This window comes from Phyllobates terribilis, unplaced genomic scaffold, assembly GCF_046119375.1.
Source record: "Phyllobates terribilis strain yellow unplaced genomic scaffold, ASM4611937v1 Scaffold_11__3_contigs__length_659146591, whole genome shotgun sequence".
Lineage (NCBI taxonomy): Eukaryota > Metazoa > Chordata > Amphibia > Anura > Dendrobatidae > Phyllobates > Phyllobates terribilis.
In genome coordinates, this window is record NW_027362771.1 from 543,627,072 (window position 1) to 543,645,849 (window position 18,778).

Below are 18,778 nucleotides of genomic sequence, written 5' to 3' on the forward strand. Positions count from 1 at the left end.
CACGTTTAAGCGGCTCTTGCTGCAATCTGCTCCAAACTACGCATTGTCCCATTATAAGAAATAGTTAAATAAAAAAGGTATGCGAACACAGGGACCACCAGATATATAAAATAAGTTTATTGATAACAGACCAAAAGTAAAAAAAAAAAAAAAAAAAAAATGGCCATAACAACGGAACAGATTACAACACTATAGTATTGGAGTCTAAACCATCTGTCTGTTAGATGCTATGCAAAAAAGCCAATTAGAAAATACAGCATAATGTTATAGAGACATGATGCAGTCAATATTGGTTTGTGCAGTCTATGGTCTATTAACTACCAGATTTAGATCACAATAAAAAAGCGCTATAGTGCAAGACAAAGTGATTGTGCATTCAAATAAGTCTAACTTCAAGTGAGAACAAGTATATAAGATATATGGAAATCCAAAATGGAAAGGCACATAGTAAACATGATTATATTATACTGCTAGCACAATGGTAATACAGCCATTGCTATAGTATCAAAAAGGTAGTATATCAAGGCTAAGAAAGTAACCTGTCAAAATAAAAAAGGACAGGCCAAGGAGGGAAGGACAGGCCAAGGAGGGAAGGACAGGCCAAGGAGGGAAGGACAGGCCAAGGAGGGAAGGACAGGCCAAGGAGGGAAGGACAGGCCAAGGAGGGAAGGACAGGCCAAGGAGGGAAGGACAGGCCAAGGAGGGAAGGACAGGCCAAGGAGGGAAGGACAGGCCAAGGAGGGAAGGACAGGCCAAGGAGGGAAGGACAGGCCAAGGAGGGAAGGACAGGCCAAGGAGGGAAGGACAGACCCATTGATGGTGCCCTCTGATCTTCTCTAAGTCTGTCTTATTATAAGGCTGCAAAAACACTTCAGTACGTAAACCCTTCCAAAATACTTTAGGAAAAGTAAATACTCTAATACTTTAAAAAAAAAAAAAATAGGGTGAGGGAGTGGAAGTAACACCATCTATCCCACCTAACATCACAGCCACACCTAAGAGAAGCAGCTCCAGCCGTCACATGAGGGTTGAATTAATGAAATGCTTGACATAATATAGCAGGGTAATTTAAGTTTTTAAGTCCAAATAGCCCCAATGCCAAAAAACAGTTTCCAGACCCTGTTGTAGTGTAAGGTTCAGCCAAAAATGTAATAAATAAGGTATTATATCCCATCAAGGACAACATCTGCAAGGAGTTTGTATGTTCTCCCCATGTTCTCCGGTTTCCTCCCACATAGGGAATCTAGATTGTCAGCCCCAATGGGGACAGTGATGATAATGATAGTGTCTGTAAAGTGCTGTGGAATTAATGGCGCTATATAAGTGAGTAAAATAAATAAATAAATAGGTATTTAAATAAATATGTATGGAGTATGGACCAGTCGTTAGGGAGTATCTTTAAACGTCAAGATAGAAAGTGCTACTGAGTGCATGGAGACAAAGGAAACAGATGATGGAAAGGAACAGATTCTAAGGAATAGTTAGGAAGGGAGAACAGGGAATAGTTTGTTAAGATTAGTGAGGTGAAGTGACAGAATAGTCTAAAGAAATAGGTTTTTAGGATACATTTAAAACTGTATTTTAACTGGATTGTTTTGGGGTAGTGCATTCCAGAGAAATGGTGAAGCACGAGAGAAGTCTTGGAGATGGGGGTGTGAGGTTCAGATTACAGAGGATGTTAGCCTTAGGTCATTAGCAGAACACAGAGGATGAGTATGGTGGTAGACAGATGAGGGAAAAGATGTAGGGAGGAGCAACACTGTAGAAAGGATGGGTATTTTGTGGGTGAGAGTGATAAGCTAATGCTGTATTCTATAGCGGAAGACTGGCACAGGGTGGAGACATGGGTGTGTAGCAGCTGTACAGAAAAAGGACCCCGACTGCTCAGGATAGATGAAGCAGTAGTCCAGACCATTCACTGGTATTTTGTAGTAATGTGATGGGTTGAGAAGAGGAGGGGACCTAGGTCTGCAGGACCCCAACCCCAAGGGGAAGAGCAGAGGAAGAAAAGAAAGCAAAATACAAACTGAAGGAGCAGATGGCGGTAGTAGAAGAATTAAGAGAACGGAATCCTTCAGCCCGATAGAGCAGAGCATAGTGAGGAGGAGCTGGTGATCCACAGCATCTAATAGTACAGAAAGATCCTGGAGAACCAGCAGGGAGTAGTGACCATTAGATTTAGCTGTTAGTAGATTGTTAGAGACTTTAGTGAGGGCAGTTTCTGTAGACTGTAAAGTGCGGAACCTGGATTGTAAAGGGTCAAAAAGAGTGTAAAGAACAGACGGCACTTGGACTAATGTTATTCAATGGGGGCAGTGCAGATGACCGATTTTTTTCACTGACTTCACTAGGCTGCACTAGTTTTTTCTGTAAATCGGAGGAGACTCGCCCATTCAAGTCTATGGGTGTATATATAAAAAAAAAAAAAAAAAAAAAAAAAGATTGGATGCTGTACGGAGCTACAGCTTAGCACCTGTTTTTTTTACATATACATTGCCATTCTGTAACATGGGAGACTGTAAATGGTCTTGTAACTGATTAATAACTGCTGCTATATGAACAGCACATGGATGACAAGCGAGAAAAAAAAAAAAATAGTTGAGTTTTCTGGATGAAACTCTGAAGATTTTCTCCGCTCGTGTAAACCTGGCTTTAGAAAAAGGGCGCTAATAAAAAAACCAGTACGTCAGTAAATGAAGTCGGAAGCCCTGAAGATATCGGAGCACTGCATCACCATTTGCGCTCACATGAATGGGTGTTGGACGCCATTTTTCAATTGATCAGTATTTTTTTTTTCCAAAATTAAAAGCATAAAGATGTGGCTTCTAACTTTTGAAACTTAGCTAAAAAGGCACCCAGGTGAAATGAGTGTATATTAAAGAAAAATGACAAAAAAAACCTTAAAGGCATTGCTGAGTTAAAAAAGAAAGTGCTTAAAATAGCAAATTGCTCTGTCATAGCAGCATATCATAAATATGGCATATTCTAGATTTATAAGAGCATAATAGAGCAAGCATGTCGGGTGTCAGCGGTCGCCTAAATCGCCCCCAGACTCTAATCCTAAGTGGTAACTGTGCAGGCGATAATCGTTGATCATAAGGCTTGATTGTCCTATGATCCTCACATCTCCCTCCGATGTGACTTCATAACCAGCGATCACACCACGAGCCACAATGTCGCTGATCGTATGTGCGCTCTTCTCTAGATCTCTAGATGTAGCAGATCCCATCCTTGCGCTCTTAAGTTCAACCATTTGCTGAAAATGGCAAATTATAACCAAGACCAAGGGCAAGGATTGTAATTGTCAATTTGCTTTCTTGCTCTGCAAAGAAAAAACAAAAATGCCAAATGAATGTCAAACAGAAAAAAGTTAATGCAATCAGAATAATTAAAAAAAATAAATCATACAATGTGATTTTGTAGTTTTTCTTTTTAGATTCTGTCTCTCACAGGTGAAGTGTATCTACGATAAATATTACAGACCTCTCCATTCTTTGTAGGTGGGAAAACTTAGAAAATCAGCAGTGTATCAAATACTTATTTCCCCACTGTAGCTGGTATTTATGCCATGCTCACAAGGGGAATATACAGACTGTATCTATATCTTATTTATGGATACCCAGCGATATTTCACAAGGGTGTGCCATGTTCCCTGGATCTTCTTTATTATCCAGAGGACATACTGTAGGCCGAGCTGCGGGGAGTCACTTGTAGACTGGACGCACCGTGCTGCAGAGGATTTTCCGCGTCTTAAACAGGCGCGGGATGTTTTGCTCTACATCACATAGTGCAGGTATAACCGGGAATAGATGGACGGTCTCCTTTTCCCCTCACTCTCATGTGACCACTCAGGCTCATAAATGGGGAGTCCATCCCTTTATTGAATTTGCAGGGGCCTTACTTGATAAATGAGCGGAAAGCATCAGCCAACTAAAGTGACAGCTGAAGAATAACTCACCTACTGAATCAGATAAATGTAGACAATCACCAAGATGAAAACCAACAGTATGCCAAACAAGCCAAAGTGTTTCCTACTGTGAAACTGGTGTTCAGAAGCCTCATCTGTCAAATAAAGAGAAGTTCATTACTATTCATTTTATGGATGAAATCTGCAGCAGGACAGGAACAGCACAGGGCAACCACTGCATACAGTACATCGACCACCAAGCTACCCGGCCATACATGTCCTGTCCTGGCTAATAGGAGACCTTGATATCTGAGATCCAATGTCTTATTCCAGAGAAATCCATGTTTTTCTTCATATGTAAATGAGCTGTAAAGATCTATGGGCCGGACATAGATCTCCCTGAGAATCTGCCTTCAGAGATTATTATAAATGAAAGAGGAATTACCAGTGTGAGACATGTAATGATTGACAGTCTGCTCCCATAATCACAAATAGCTCTGCAGTGAGATGAGAACTAACAGTACAGCAGATCTGAAGTTTGTCTCATTACAAACATTTGTTACACTTATCCTCTCATAGTGCTGCCCGCTCTGCCGTCCTGCTCGCTCTGCCGTCCTGCCCGCCCCCCCTCCCACACACTGACAGTCTATGAGACGGAAGCTGAAGCACTGTGAAAGGAGTTCTGCAAATGAGTTTTGCAATAACACAACATTCATCTCTGCTGTGCTGTGTTAATTCGGATCTCATTGCATAGCTGTGTGTGATTGTAAGAGCAGACTGTCTGTCAGTACAAGTCTTATAGTGGTAACTCCTCTTTCATTTAAAACAAGCCTTGGAGGCAGATTATCAGGGAGATTTAGGTCCGGCCCATAGATATTAACAGCTCATTTACATAATAAGAAAAAAATGTGGATTTTTCTGGAATAAGTAATCGGATTGCAGATATCAAAGTATCATTTCATTCAGCTTCCTATGGCCTCCATGCCCATATAGACTGCTTAGGAGGGTTGATCCTACCAACAGACCCTCTTTAAGTCTACTCGACCATCAGTGTGTTGCAGTGACGGATTCAATTTCTAGCATGCCACAAACTAAAATAAAGTACATAAAGCATAACAACATATAACAATACCTTATATCCAGACTGGGGAAACAGTGAAAAGAAAAGACAAGCAAATCTGATGACAACAGAAAGCAACCGCACATAATCATTTTATTTCTATAGCACTAATATATTCCACCACCCTTTATAAGTAAGCGGGGACATGTACAGACAATAAAGACATTACAAAGTAATAGATAGTTCACCAGATACAGGAGGAGCGAGGGCCCTGATCACAAGCTACAATGTATGAGGAAATGGGAGGCCACAATCGGTAAAAATAAATGCTTGATATAAATGGTCCAGTCATCATTATAATTAATAAAGCTGCATCATCCGGTCATCAGCCAGGATCTGTCCAGTTACAGTTACCAAGTGCTATTGGGGGCATGTAGGACGTGGAGACAGATTAATATGAGGGGTGAGATTCTGAGGGAAATTTAAGAAGGGGGAACAAAGAAGAGTTAGATTAGTGAGGTGAAAGGCCTGACTATAAAGATATATTATTAGAGCATGCATAAAAATGTGGGGGCTAGGTATTAAACCGGATCGTTTGGGGTAGTGCATTCCATAAAACTAGCACAGCATGAGAGAAGAAGTCTTGGAGATGGAAGTGGGAGGTTCAGATTGCAAAACGGAGAGCACAGGTATTGGTGTTAGCCAGAGATGTACGGTGGTGCTGAACTGTAGAGAAGTTTGTGGGCAAGAGAGATAACTTTCTATTATACTTTGTAGCAGGGCTGTGGAGTCGGAGTCCATTTTGGTGGAGTCGGTATAAAATGGACCAACTCCGACTCCTAAGATATATAATAAATTGAGTACAGTAGTTCAATGCAGTTTGTGGGGAATATTTTTTCATAAAAATTTGGGAAAGTTATGAAATGTCCTATAAATGCCTGTCCTATTCCTGATCTAAGGATCTGGACTTTTAGCTGAGATTTATCACTTGAACATGAGCCATGTATGAGGGAGTCGGAGTCATGGAAATTGAGGAGTCGAAGGTTTGGCTTACCGACTCCACAGCCCTGCTTTGTAGCGGATGGGTAGTCAGTGCAATGGCTGGCACAAGGTGGAGGTATCGGTGTAGCAGCTGGACAGAAATACAATCCTGGCTTCCGCATTCAGGATGGTTTGGAGAGGAGAAAATTTGGTAAAAGGGAGATAAGAGTTGCAGTAATGCAGACAAGAATGAATCAGAGTGACATTAAGAGTTTTTGCAATTTCAAAGGTGAGAAAAGGTTCAGATTCAGAAGAGGTTTTCAAGATGCAGGTGATATAAGTGACCAAGTGATTGGATAAAGAGAATAAAGGAAAGTACTGTGTCAAATGTGATCCCTAGATGCTTGTGTAGCGCCCCTGAGGGTTCAGTCGCCACAGAGGTACTGCGCCTCACCCAGAGGTGTGGTGCCTCCTTCTCTCAGGTAAGGAGGGAGTGCTGCCTGGAACCCCAACACCCACATTCAACACTACACTGCTCCAGGCCGGCTGGAAGGGCAAGATGCACAGTGTCTCCTGCTGAGCCCTGTCCCTGGATGGAGTGGGGGGAACCAAAGTGAGGGGGAACCAGTAGTGGGTGTGGGTGGAGGATGTAGAGTAGGGGAGCACCATTGTGGGAGGTATTTAAAGGGAAGGCATCTTAGGGTGGCAGGACAGTCAGTGAGGACAGTTAGTCAGTGAGTAGGAGGGGAGCAGAGTCTCTTCAGGAGCTCTGCTCCACAAGTGGGGCCTAGTAACAGAGGCCCAGGAGGGGAGCAGAGGAGAAAGGCTCCATTCTACAGAAGGGATCCCAGGGGGTGCGGTGAGTGCAGGACGGCACCCGTACGCCCAGAATCTGCCAGGTGTCAGAGGGATAAGGCCGCAAGAAGGGACTGGTCCCTGGCCCAGCCGTGTTACTCCAGGTCTCGGCTGGAAAAACCGGAGGCTTCTGCACTTCCATGGTGCAGTCGCCACAGTCTCACTCTAGTCACCGTGAGGGTCAAGTAGGTCTGGGAACTCCAGGTAGCCCAGAGGGACTTCAGAGCACCCGATCGGGACTGTGTGTGGGAATAGCAGGGCAGGAGGGAGAAGACCGAGCGCGAGAAGTCGGTCTAGTAAGGAACATAAAGAAAGTGGGGTCCCGTCAAGCGCTCCTGAACAATTTTAGAAAGTGCTGAACCCCTTATCTGGTAGACGCAGTGCGACGCGGAGGCTGACACCCATATAGTGTACCTGAGAACCTTGAACAAGAACTGTGAGTAAAACTCGGATGACTGCACTGCACTGCTTCTGTCAGTTATTTCCGTTGCGCCATCTCTCCTGCACTGCAAGCCCCAGCATCACCACCATTTGCACCTACACTGCCCCGGGGGCCCGCTCCACCTGTGGGGAGCAGAAACATCCCAGCTGTCATCCCATCACCCCCGGAGGTCTGCAGCAATGCCGGTATCCATAGGTGGCATCACGAGACAAACTGTACACTAAAACCCCTTTTTAAAGAGAGACCCAGAGTACGGGCCCGGGAGCCGACTGCCGTGACCTCCTAAACAAGGTAAAAGGCCTGGTACCGAGTCCCCTATATTCCCCCTGGGTGACACACTTGAGTTATAATGAACTACACAAGGTAATTTAAATATTGGATATAGGAAAGTTAGAAGAAGGAGGAAACAAGAAGAGCTCTGTATTTGGAGAGAATCCGTTTCAGATAGATGGAAGACATGTTAGAAACAGCAGACAGACAATCACTGGTATTGTGTAGTAATCTGGAGGTGATGTCTGGAGAAATTTATAATTGGGTGTCATCAGAAAAGAGATGGTACTGGAAACCAAATCTGCTGATGGTTTGTCCAATAGGTGGTATATAGAGAAGAGGAGGGGGCCTAGGACTAAACCTTAAGTAACCCTGACAGTAAGTGGGAAGAGGAGAGGAAGATGATACATGATAAAGAGCAGTCAGAGAGGTAGGAGGAGAACCAGGAGAAATCAGTATCCTTGATGCCGATAGAGCGGAGCATAGTGAGGAGGAGCTGGTGATCCACAGTGTCAAATGGTGGTCATTGGAGAGTAGTGGTCATTGGATTTTGCTGCTACTAGATCATTAGAGACTTTAGTAAGGGCAGTTTCATTACAGTGTAAGGGAAGAGAATTATCTGAGAGACAGTGGATCTGCTGAGAGTTGACCAAGCGTTCCAGGAGTTTAAGAGATGAAGGGAAGATTAGAGACTGAGCTGTAGTTAACAGAACAGTTCTGGGCAAGGGGTGTTTATTTTTTATAGGAGAAGGATTATGACGGGGTGTTTGAATGAGGAGTGAAAGATCCCGGAAGAGAGGTTAAATATTTTAGTTAGTTGGTCAGTGACAGCTGATGAGAGGGACTGAAGGAGATGTGAGGAAATAGGGTCACTGGTGCAGGTCGTAGGGCAAGAAGAATCAAGGAAGCTGGTAACTTCTGTGACAGGTTCAAAGTGAACTTGAGATTCAGGAGGGAAGGAGATCCAGGCTCTGAGGGAACTGGGGTAAAAGGTCTGACATACGGTTGATTTTTTCTTACAAATAAGTGGCCAGAATTTCAGCGCGGAGCATGACGACGGGGGCCTGTACTTTAAGGTTCAGGGAGGAAGTGTAAAATTTCGAACAGTCATTTTGGATTGTCGGATAGTGATGTCATGAGGGTGTTGAAGTTGTTTGTTTAGCAAGATTAAGAGCAGAGTTATACGTATTGAGCACATGATATTACACATTCCACTTTTGTAACATGAATGGACAAAGTTGGTTCTTGACCCTTTTACAGCCAAGAATTTGAATTCTCTTTAGGATCTGTGTACACAAAATATTCTACTTCAGGAGTATCACACACATCATACCCTTACCTGATGTAGTCAGGAGGACATAAATGGTACTGATGTTTCTAGGAAGTATGAGTGTCCCCACGCTGGGCTCGCCTTCGCCATCACCCCATATCTCTCTGGCTATATTCAAATCCATGATGTGATCCAAATGACCAGATTCTCCATTACGGTCTAGGGAGGAAACATATTTTAGAAAGATCCTCTATTTCCTATACCACACAAGATATACTTGCTTTTTGGACCATTTAGATTGTGTGGAGTTTATTCTTAGGCCTTACCTCTTATTAGAGTAATAGATTTATTATCCGCACTGACTTGATTAGAGACAGTTATGGCGCCAGTATAATTGTATGGAATAGTCAGTGTCCGGTCATCAGAGCTCAGCCAGCGTTGGTCTAGCAGGTCTCTTCCATCTATCTTCCAGATGATTTCCCCCGGGTCTTCAGCATGGCACAGAGTGAGGGATATGGTCCCATCAGTGTTATTATGGAATAGTTCATGGATCCAGATGGGATCTAAAAGGAGAAGGTTTTCATTTTTTGTTCCCAACCAACTTTTTTATTGAAGGATGTCACACAATAAAACAATGCAAGAACGTACATACTGTGTCCATGTGGTTTGTGATATCCGTACAGTACTCTGCAAAGAAGTTTTAGGCTGGTGTGGAAAGTGCTGCAGAGTAAGAATGATTTCCAAAATAGAAGAGAGAGTCTATTATGGTCGATTTAAAAACACAAAAGAGAACAAAAAGAAAAATCCTAGTCCCATCAATATTTGGTGTGACCACCACACTTTTCCCTCATCACTTCTCCTAGTTACACTTGTACAGTTTGTGAAGGAACTCGGCAGGGAGGGTCATGTTGGAGAACTATCTGGATTTAGGCTCACACAAATCCTTTTGGCTCTTCTTCATGTAATCGTAGACAGACTTGATGACATTGTTCCTCACTTCCAGAACTCCTTGGGTTAACCCCTTCACCCCCCCCAAGCCTGTTTTCACATTCATGACTGGGCCAAATATTACAATTTTACCTCACTTTATGAGGTAATAACTCTGGAACGCTTCAATGGATCCTGAGACTGTTTTTCTGTGACAATTTCTTCGATATGTCTTGTGTTTATTTGTGAAAAGAAATGGAAGTTTGGAGAAAATTTAGCAATTTTCAAACTTTCAATTTTTTTTGCCCTTAAATCAGAGAGTTGGTCAGCGATTTATCATTTTTCCACCAGAATTGACGAAACCATTTTTTATTTGAAGTGGTGTATACGACAGAAAATACCCAAAAGTGACACCATTCTAAAAACTGCACCCCTCAAGGTGCTCAAAACCACATTCAAGGAGTTTATTAACCCTTCAGGTGCTTCACAGAAACTGAAGCAATGTAGTAGGAAGAAAAAAAAAAAAAAAAAAAAAATTAACATTTAACCTTTTGTTCACAAAAATTTTACTTTAGACCCAAATTCATCTAGGGGTGCAGTGATTGTATTGACATCACAGATGGGTCAGACTTTTATACCATTGGGCAGTGAAGAAAAAATAAATTACATTTTTACCACAAAAAGTTTGTTTTAGTCCTAAATTTGAAATTTTCACACTGGGAAATGGGTAAAAATGGCACCAAAATTTGTCACAATTTCTACTGAAGGTGGAAATACCTTATATGTGGCTGTACAGTACAGTATAGCAGCCCTATTTGCCTCCTGGAGCGCAGATTTTCCTAGAATAATTTGCAGACTCCACATACAGAGGCCCTAAGTGCTAGAAGAGCAGAATCTCCCCTCAAGTGACCCCATTTTGAAATTATACCCCTTTGGGAATTTATTCACAGGTGTAGTGATTATTTTATCTACATGGGTGTTTTCCAGAAACAAGCAGCAGTGGATGTTGCTGAGTGAAAGCAGAAATCTGCCAGTGTAGTGACCAGTACGTTGTAGTGCCCAGTACGTGCTTCTGGAGACACGCACCCGAAAATTAGGCGGACTCTCATCGCTACAGAAATGCCAAACATGTTGACGCTAAATGTCGTTTAGGCACACTGGGGCTCAGAAGGGAGGGGGGCATTTGGATTTGGGAGCGCAGAATTTACTGGAATTCTTTTGGGGGGGGGGGGTGAGGAGCCATTTCGCTTTTCCAGAGCCTTTGTGCTATCAGTAACGTGGAAGCCCCCCTATATTTCCACTGACAGATGATGGACCTGAGTGGGGGCATTTTTTGTGGATTGAGTTGAAGCTTTTGTTGGGAACATTTTGGATCACATTTATCCTGCGCTCTACGCTGAGCACTTATATCGGGTTTCTATCTAAATCTCTGAGTTACGTGAATCAGATGAAACCCCCAAAGGATTCATTCACTATAATGAGGCAGCAGAGTTACTGTGGACTCCGTCTGGCCTTTGCTCAGAGTTGTCCTTTTCAGAGGTGCAGAAAACTATCCAATGGCACTTTTATGCACGCCTAAAAAGACGGACACTGCTGGATCATAGGCCAGACGGCGTCCACGGTGCCTCCATCAGCCTCATTACAGGGAATCTTTCGCCGGGGATCCCATCTCAATCACATAATTCAGAGATTTACACGGAAACTCCGATGTAAGCGCTCTGCGCAGAATAGATGTGAGCCGAGCCAAACTGCGATTTTTGGGAGGCATAATGAAAAAAAAACAAACAAAAAAAACAAAAACACAGCAGGTGAAGAATTGGTTTTATTTATTTTTTACGTCGTTCCTCGTGCGGTATAAGTGATTAGGCGACTATTCTTCAGGTCGGTGCAATTACAGTGATACAAGATTTAGATCGGGTTTTTATGTTTGGCTGCTGTCACACACTAAGACGCTTTTTTTTTTTTTTTTTTTTTGGCATCACCATATGTTGAGAGCTATAATTTTTCTATATTTCGGCTGACAGACTCATGTGACAGCTTGTTTTCTGCCCGAGTTGACATTTTTATTGGTACCATTTTCGGGCACATGACATTTTTTGATCACTTTCTATTTCCATTTTTGGGAGGTAAAATGAAGAAAGTCCAGCAATTCTGGAATTTTTTATTTTATGCTGTTCCGCGTGTGGTAAAATTGATAAGGCAGCTTTATTCTTTGGGTCAGTACGATTACAGCGATACTATATTTATATTGTTTTCTTGATCTTTTGGCACTTTTACACAATAAAAACACTTCTAGAAAAAAAATAATTATTTTTACATCGCTTTATTCTGAGAGCTATCATTTTTTTATTTTTCCACTGATGGAGCTGTATGGCTTGTTTTTTGCAGGACAAGATGATGAGGTTTTCAGTGATGCAACTTTTTTTTTTTTTACTTTCGTCTTTTTGATTCCATTTTATTCTACTTTTTGTTCAGCGGTATGATGAAAAAGCATAGATTCTTGCGTCTTTTTTTTTTTTTTACTGTGTTCACTGAAGGGGTGAACCAGTCTGACAGTTTTATAGGTCAGGTCGTACCGGATACAGCGATAATACATACATAGTGAGGCGAATTATATGTGAGGGACGGTATGTATCCCCGAGGATGTCCATAGAGGCATATTGAACCCGCTGGAGTGCATTAAAGTCACAGACACAGCTGTGGTTGCAGTGCACAATAGAAGTAAGTTTGAACTAGGTCAAGCTATTTCACCAAGTCGGATTTAAGAAAAACAGGCATGGGCTTATATTTTTGGAGTGAACTACAGGATGGCAGTGGGGCAGTTCACTCCCTCCAGCCCGGGTCTTGCATGTGGCTCATGTCCACAGTTTTCATTTAAAAACCTGCAGCAAAGGCTTTGGTGTGTCAGAAAGCTGCAGAGTAGGCTCTGCAATACTGACCTGTGTGACCTGAACTCGGTGCCCAAGAAGGCAAAACTTCTGAGAGTGACACAGGTTTTAAATCGGACTGTTCTTTGACGACCCAGCTGCAAACTGGACGATACAGCTTGCCTTTAATTTGCGAGTTTTGGAAAAATAAAGACGTTTAATTTGAACTTTACTTGGGTCCCTGGTTTATTAAAGCACAAATACTTATTTATGGGTACAATATATTTTTATTTTTTTGTTATTTTGTACAATTGTTTTCACTTAGTCCCTCTATGGGACTTTTACTCTCAGCACTCTGGTGGCAGTTATAAAGCATGCCGAGCATTGCTCTCTATAGCTGTCAGTGCTGCACTGACAAGTTAATTAGATCATGCACTGCGAATGATCGAACTAGCTTGCTAGAGCATGAGCTATCGATAGCAGCATTTAGGGGGTTAAGTTGCCGGGAGCGGAGCCGGCATCGCTCCTGGCAGTGAGTGCCGTGTGTCAGCTAAACACCCGATGACAATCGCGTAATCCTCTCCGGCGGCGTCCTCGATGTTCTGAAAAGGCCTGCGTTGATGTCATTTAGTCATGTGATGGTCACGCGACCGCTGACGTCAGCGGTCATGTGACCTGTCAGCTCACTAAATGACGTCAGCGCAGGTCCTTTCAGAACACCGAGGACGCCGCCGGAGAGGTAAGTATAATGTCTTTATTTTTATGTTTTAATTCTTTTTACTATTGATGCCGCATTTAAAGCAGCATAAGTTGGTCACACAATATAAATCCATGCCGGTTGCATGGATTTATATTGTGTGACCAACTTGTCAAGCACTTTCCAAGTGATGATCAAAATCGCTTGGAAAAGCGCATGCGGAAATGCATGCAAAAACGCTTAAAAAACACACTTCTCCCTGGCAGAAAAAAATCCGCATGCGTCTTTTCTGCCAAGGAGATGCATAAATGCTCAGGAAAATGTCTGCATCATTTCGGCATTGTGGGCACATAGCCTTATGTATGGATACGTCTAGGGTCGTGAAGGGTTTATTGACAATGGCTGCAAGTTTGGGGTTGTTGTCCTGCTGCAAATTAGATTTGGAGCAAATCAGATGCCTCCCTGATGCTATTTTATGATGGAAATGGCTTTGGTCAGCACATCTGGACAGACTTATATGAACAGTAGATGGGTGTATCTGGGTCCCCCTGGTTGCTGCCAGTTTTGAGCTGATGGCACTGCTGGACATCTTCCAATTTCGAAGGTAAGAACCATGTGCCTTTCATCTCCTGCACTAAACTTCCCTACCTGACCAAGGCTTTTACGGTTCTCAAGGTTGCCCATTTCTTGGTTTTTCTTCAAAAGAGCTTGGACAGCACATGAAACCCCATTTTGCTTTGCTGATGCAGCATAATTATCCTGTTTCTTATTGCTGTGGTCTGTCTTGTCATGGTGTATGACCTGTGACATGAATATAGCTTCCACAACCTTGCCTTTGTAGTAAAGTTCGGCTGTTCCACACCCTGTTTGAAGCCTCCTGCACAGCAGTTTCTGTTTCAGTTAATGGCTATTTCAACCTACATATGACACTTGTTGGTATAATTGGTTACTCATGAACCTGACTATAATCCTACAAAATCCCTGAATTTGCGCAAGTGTACCTAGAAAAACTGATGAAGGCAAGGGACGGTCATATTGATGAAATTTAGATTTCTCTTTTGTTCACTTTACATTTTTGATAAAAATAAACTATTAATACTTTTATATCTGAAAGCATTCTCACTTTGTAACAATTTCTCTACACCAGCCTTAACAGTTTTGTACATTATTGTATAACATTTAATAATTCTTCAATCATATGCAGAAATATGGAGAAATAGTAATAGAAATCATTGCACCACCCCAAATCGGAACCATAGCGGTCATTAGCGAGGCACTCGGCTGCGGCGCATCAACCCTCATGTCCTTTCACCATGTCTCGAGGCCATCCAAGACCTAAGGAAGCCAGGAGGCCAAGAAGTCAGGGAAGAGGCACACCAAATCTTAGAAAACCTCGGTGGGCACTCTCTGTTTTTGAACATTTTGGAGATAATAATAATAATAATAAAAAAAAAAAAAAAAAAAAAGCTGTATCCTCTATGTACAAGAGGGCTATAAACTTGAATGCGAGAAAGTTTCCTGCTGTATGTAGCTATTGTGACAAGCTTACTATGCTTCCTCGGCCATCGGTCTTCTTTCACGGTAGCTTCACATAGCAGTAAAATTAGATTCCTCCTAGATTCCTCCATCCTGGCCGGCTCATTTAATAATGTATTATTTTAATAATATTATTATTAATATTAACTTCATAATTATAATATTTAAATTTATATTGTTAATTATATAATTTATTTTAACAAACAATATTTTAATAAAATATTAATATTCGTTATTAAATTATACTAAAAAAAATAATATTTTTATATAAGAATATTATTTTAACATTTTAATTATATTAAAGTATTATAACATAATACAATTAAATTATTACTAGTTCAATAAAATTATTGAAATAGTATGTTAATAATAATCTTAAAATAATATTTAATAATGTTATTAAAATATACTATTTTTATAAAAATATTATTGATCATAAATATTTTAAATAATTTAATAATAAAATTATTATTTTTTAAATAATGTTATTTATTTATTTTACTCACTTACATAGCGCCATTAATTACACAGAGCTTTACAGACATTATGGGCACTACACCCATTGGAGCTCACAATCTAGATTCCCTATCAGTTTGTCTTTGGAGTGTGGGAGGAAACCGGAGAAAACCCACACAAACACGGGGAGAACATACAGACTCCTTGCAGATGTTGTCCTTGGTGTTATGGATGTAGTCAGCATTATAGCGCCTTTACATAGATGGCATTAGCTTGGGGTAGAAAAACTGGATGACAGGTTCCCTTTAATGTTGACTGTAGATTTGAGAAAGGCTTTGGGTATGGATGTGGATGCGCTGTTCTCTCCCTTCAAAAGCTATAACTGACAACCCCTATTACTGCCTATAACTCGGCAAAATGACTGAACATGCGCGGCTCTCTTCCACTCCACCCCCCCTGAATATAGCTGACAACCCCTGTAACTGGGCGCAGTGGCTGCACATACGCAGTTCTCTCCCACCCCAATGAGAGCCTATAATTCGGCACAGTGGTTGCATTGCACAGTTCTCTCTCACCCCTATAGATAGGGTTCGCACATGCTCACTAAGGTTTCATTCAACACAGGAGATATTAGGACCTCTGTTTTCATAATCGTTGGGTGTCCCAGCAGGTGGACCCCCTCCAATAACACATTTATCATTTTGCAACAGAGAGAAGAGATGAGACTTGTCACTTACCCAAAACCTGAATTTCCACCCCTGGCAATTTCTCCTTTATCCCATTTCCGTTAGTACGTTCCAGTCTATAATATCCGGCATCGCTCCTGATCACATTGCACAGGGTGATGGTTCCGGTGGTTTTATCGGTGATTATCCTGCCCTCACACCTGTCTGGTATCTGGGGGCTAGAATTACAGGGGCTGAGGATTGTAACATCATCTATGTGGATCTTATGTACTTTGTTGCGTTCACACGGGCCGAAATTAAATGTCACATCTGAGAACAGCGCTATGTACTTGACTTCTTGGCTCTGACTCAGTCTGGGGCAGATGCATAGGAGAAGCACTGCAAAATAGAAGAGAGATAAATCATCAAACTGCAGAATAATCAGAACACAGAATATATACAGGTGCATACTAGGCCATAAAAACAGTGCAAGAAATAACGAAACGCCAGGCGATCCCGTAATATGGGGGCTGCGTGAAGAAGGTTAAATCAGGTATGAAGCGTTATAGATGGGTAAGTACTTGTTCACACGCTGCAGCGTTTTACAGCAAAGTGAATGAGCTTCCTGGAGTCTCCTGCACACGCTGCTCATCTGTTTCACTGCAAATTACCAGCAGTTTCATATCTGCAGCACGTCCAATCTTACAGCAGTTTTCATCCAGTCTAAGTCCACGTTCACACGTTGCGTTTTTTTGCAGTGGTTTTATTTTTTTTTTATGCAAATTAAAATCTGCTTTTTACAGTACCAGCTAAAACGATGATTCAGAAGTCTCTGCAGGCGCTTTTTTTTACTGCTGATTTTCAAATCTGCGTCGGGTCGATTCTTTCACCATCGAAAACAAATGAGAAAGAGCAAAAAAAAAAAAATGCAACCCTGTTTTTTTCCTGCATAAATAAAGCACAAAATCTGCAGCAATAAGAAACAGATCTGTTTTCTGTAAGCAGCTTTTTAATGCCATGAGAGCAGGTTCAGGCTGCAGGAAAACAAACAGCAAAAAAAGCAACATGTGAACACAGCCTAATGAATGAGGAGCAAGTAAAAAAAATAATAAAAAAAGAGCAGATTTTACACATTTTTCCTGCAGAAATTCTCCAAATCCCATTCCAGATCTCAGACCGCTGAGTTCTTGCTCTGGAAGCCGGGCCAGAAGCATAGTGTGCACATGGCCTAATATGCGACTTACACCTAATGCTGACGTGCGCCAATTTCCAAGACCCACCCTCCATAAATGCACGGTGACCGGAGAGGTGGGGATCAGCTGTTCTCTTACCGACAGCAGCTCCAGTATTCGGCATGCCGCTCCTCTGCTGAAGTTCCTGTATACAGCGGTCACGTGATGTATTCCGCGCTCCGCCCCTCTACTAAGAGACTTCGATGTAGACAGAAGAAAGATACCGTGATGACTGTACGGTGTATAAACGGAGCACCGGAACGAGATAGACGTGATGATGTACCCCGAAGATTCGGTGATTTCGCTTATCACAGTGCCCTGCGAAATGCGCATGCGTAGAGAAGGTGGCGAGCATGCCGGGAGCTGTAGTTTTTTTCTAGTTTTACGCTTGCGCACTGCAAGGTCTTTTTTTTTTTTTTTTTTTTTTTTTAAATCAGTGACCGGCTAATGACAAGAGGGCTGTCAGTAGCCACTGTGGCCGGGTTGGAGGGAAGGGACTCTCACTTCAACTTCCCTCTCCGTGGCAAGTTACTCCTCACCGTGTCCTCCATCTCGGTACATCCTGTAGACTCTACACAATGATTTTGTGCGGTGTAATGTTATGACCTGGGTGTTATTGGTGACAAAGGGTCTAAAGAATGTGTGGGTTACAGCCAGGGCTGCCACTAGGAATTTCGGGGCCCCAGGCTCCAGCCGTGCTCCGCAGCCAGCTAACACCCCCCCCCTCCATCACAGGGCCAGAAAACACCCCCCCTCCATCACAGGGCCAGAAAACACCCCCCCTCCTCCCCTTCATCACAGGGCCAGCAAACACCCCCCCTCCATCACAGGGCCAGCAAACACCCCCCCCCTCCTCCCCTCCATCACAGGGCCAGCAAACACTCCCCCCTCCTCCCCTCCATCACAGGGCCAGCAAACACAACCCCCCCCCCCCTCCATCACAGGGCCAGCAAACACCCCCCCTCACCCCCTCCATCACAGGGCCAGCAAACACCCCCCCTCCCCCCCTCCATCACAGGGCCAGCAAACACAACCCCCCCCCCCCTCCATCACAGGGCCAGCAAACACCCCCCCCCCCCTCCATCACAGGGCCAGCAAACACCCCCCCTCCCCCCCTCCATCACAGGGCCAGAAAACACCCCCCCTCCTCCCCTCCATCACAGGGCCAGCAAACACCCCCCCTCCCCCCCTCCATCACAGGGCCAGAAAACACCCCCCCTCCTCCCCTCCATCACAGGGCCAGCAAACACCCCCCCTCCTCCCCTCCATCACAGGGCCAGCAAACACCCCCCCTCCTCCCCTCCATCACAGGGCCAGCAAACACCCCCCCTCCCCCCCTCCATCACAGGGCCAGCAAACACCCCCCCTCCTCCCCTCCATCACAGGGCCAGCAAACACCCCCCCTCCTCCCCTCCATCACAGGGCCAGCAAACACCCCCCCTCCTCCCCTCCATCACAGGGCCAGCAAACACCCCCCCTCCTCCCCTCCATCACAGGGCCAGCAAACACAACCCCCCCCTCCATCACAGGGCCAGCAAACACCCCCCCTCCTCCCCTCCATCACAGGGCCAGCAAACACCCCCCCTCCTCCCCTCCATCACAGGGCCAGCAAA

General features: G+C 43.3%; 1 protein-coding gene across 1 annotated transcript; it reads right to left on the minus strand.

Annotated features, from left to right (window-relative positions):
- Positions 1 to 553: 553 nt before the first annotated feature.
- On the minus strand, positions 554 to 17,470 carry LOC141166833 (uncharacterized). The gene is made up of 6 exons (XM_073653923.1): positions 17,265 to 17,470; positions 16,006 to 16,332; positions 9,112 to 9,348; positions 8,855 to 9,004; positions 3,959 to 4,062; positions 554 to 3,322 (listed from the first exon to the last, which is right to left on the minus strand). The coding sequence occupies exons 1-5, from the start codon at positions 17,287 to 17,289 to the stop codon at positions 3,959 to 3,961; spliced, it is 843 nt and encodes a 280-aa protein (XP_073510024.1). The 5' UTR covers positions 17,290 to 17,470; the 3' UTR covers positions 554 to 3,322.
- Between the last annotated feature and the right edge of the window lie 1,308 nt (positions 17,471 to 18,778).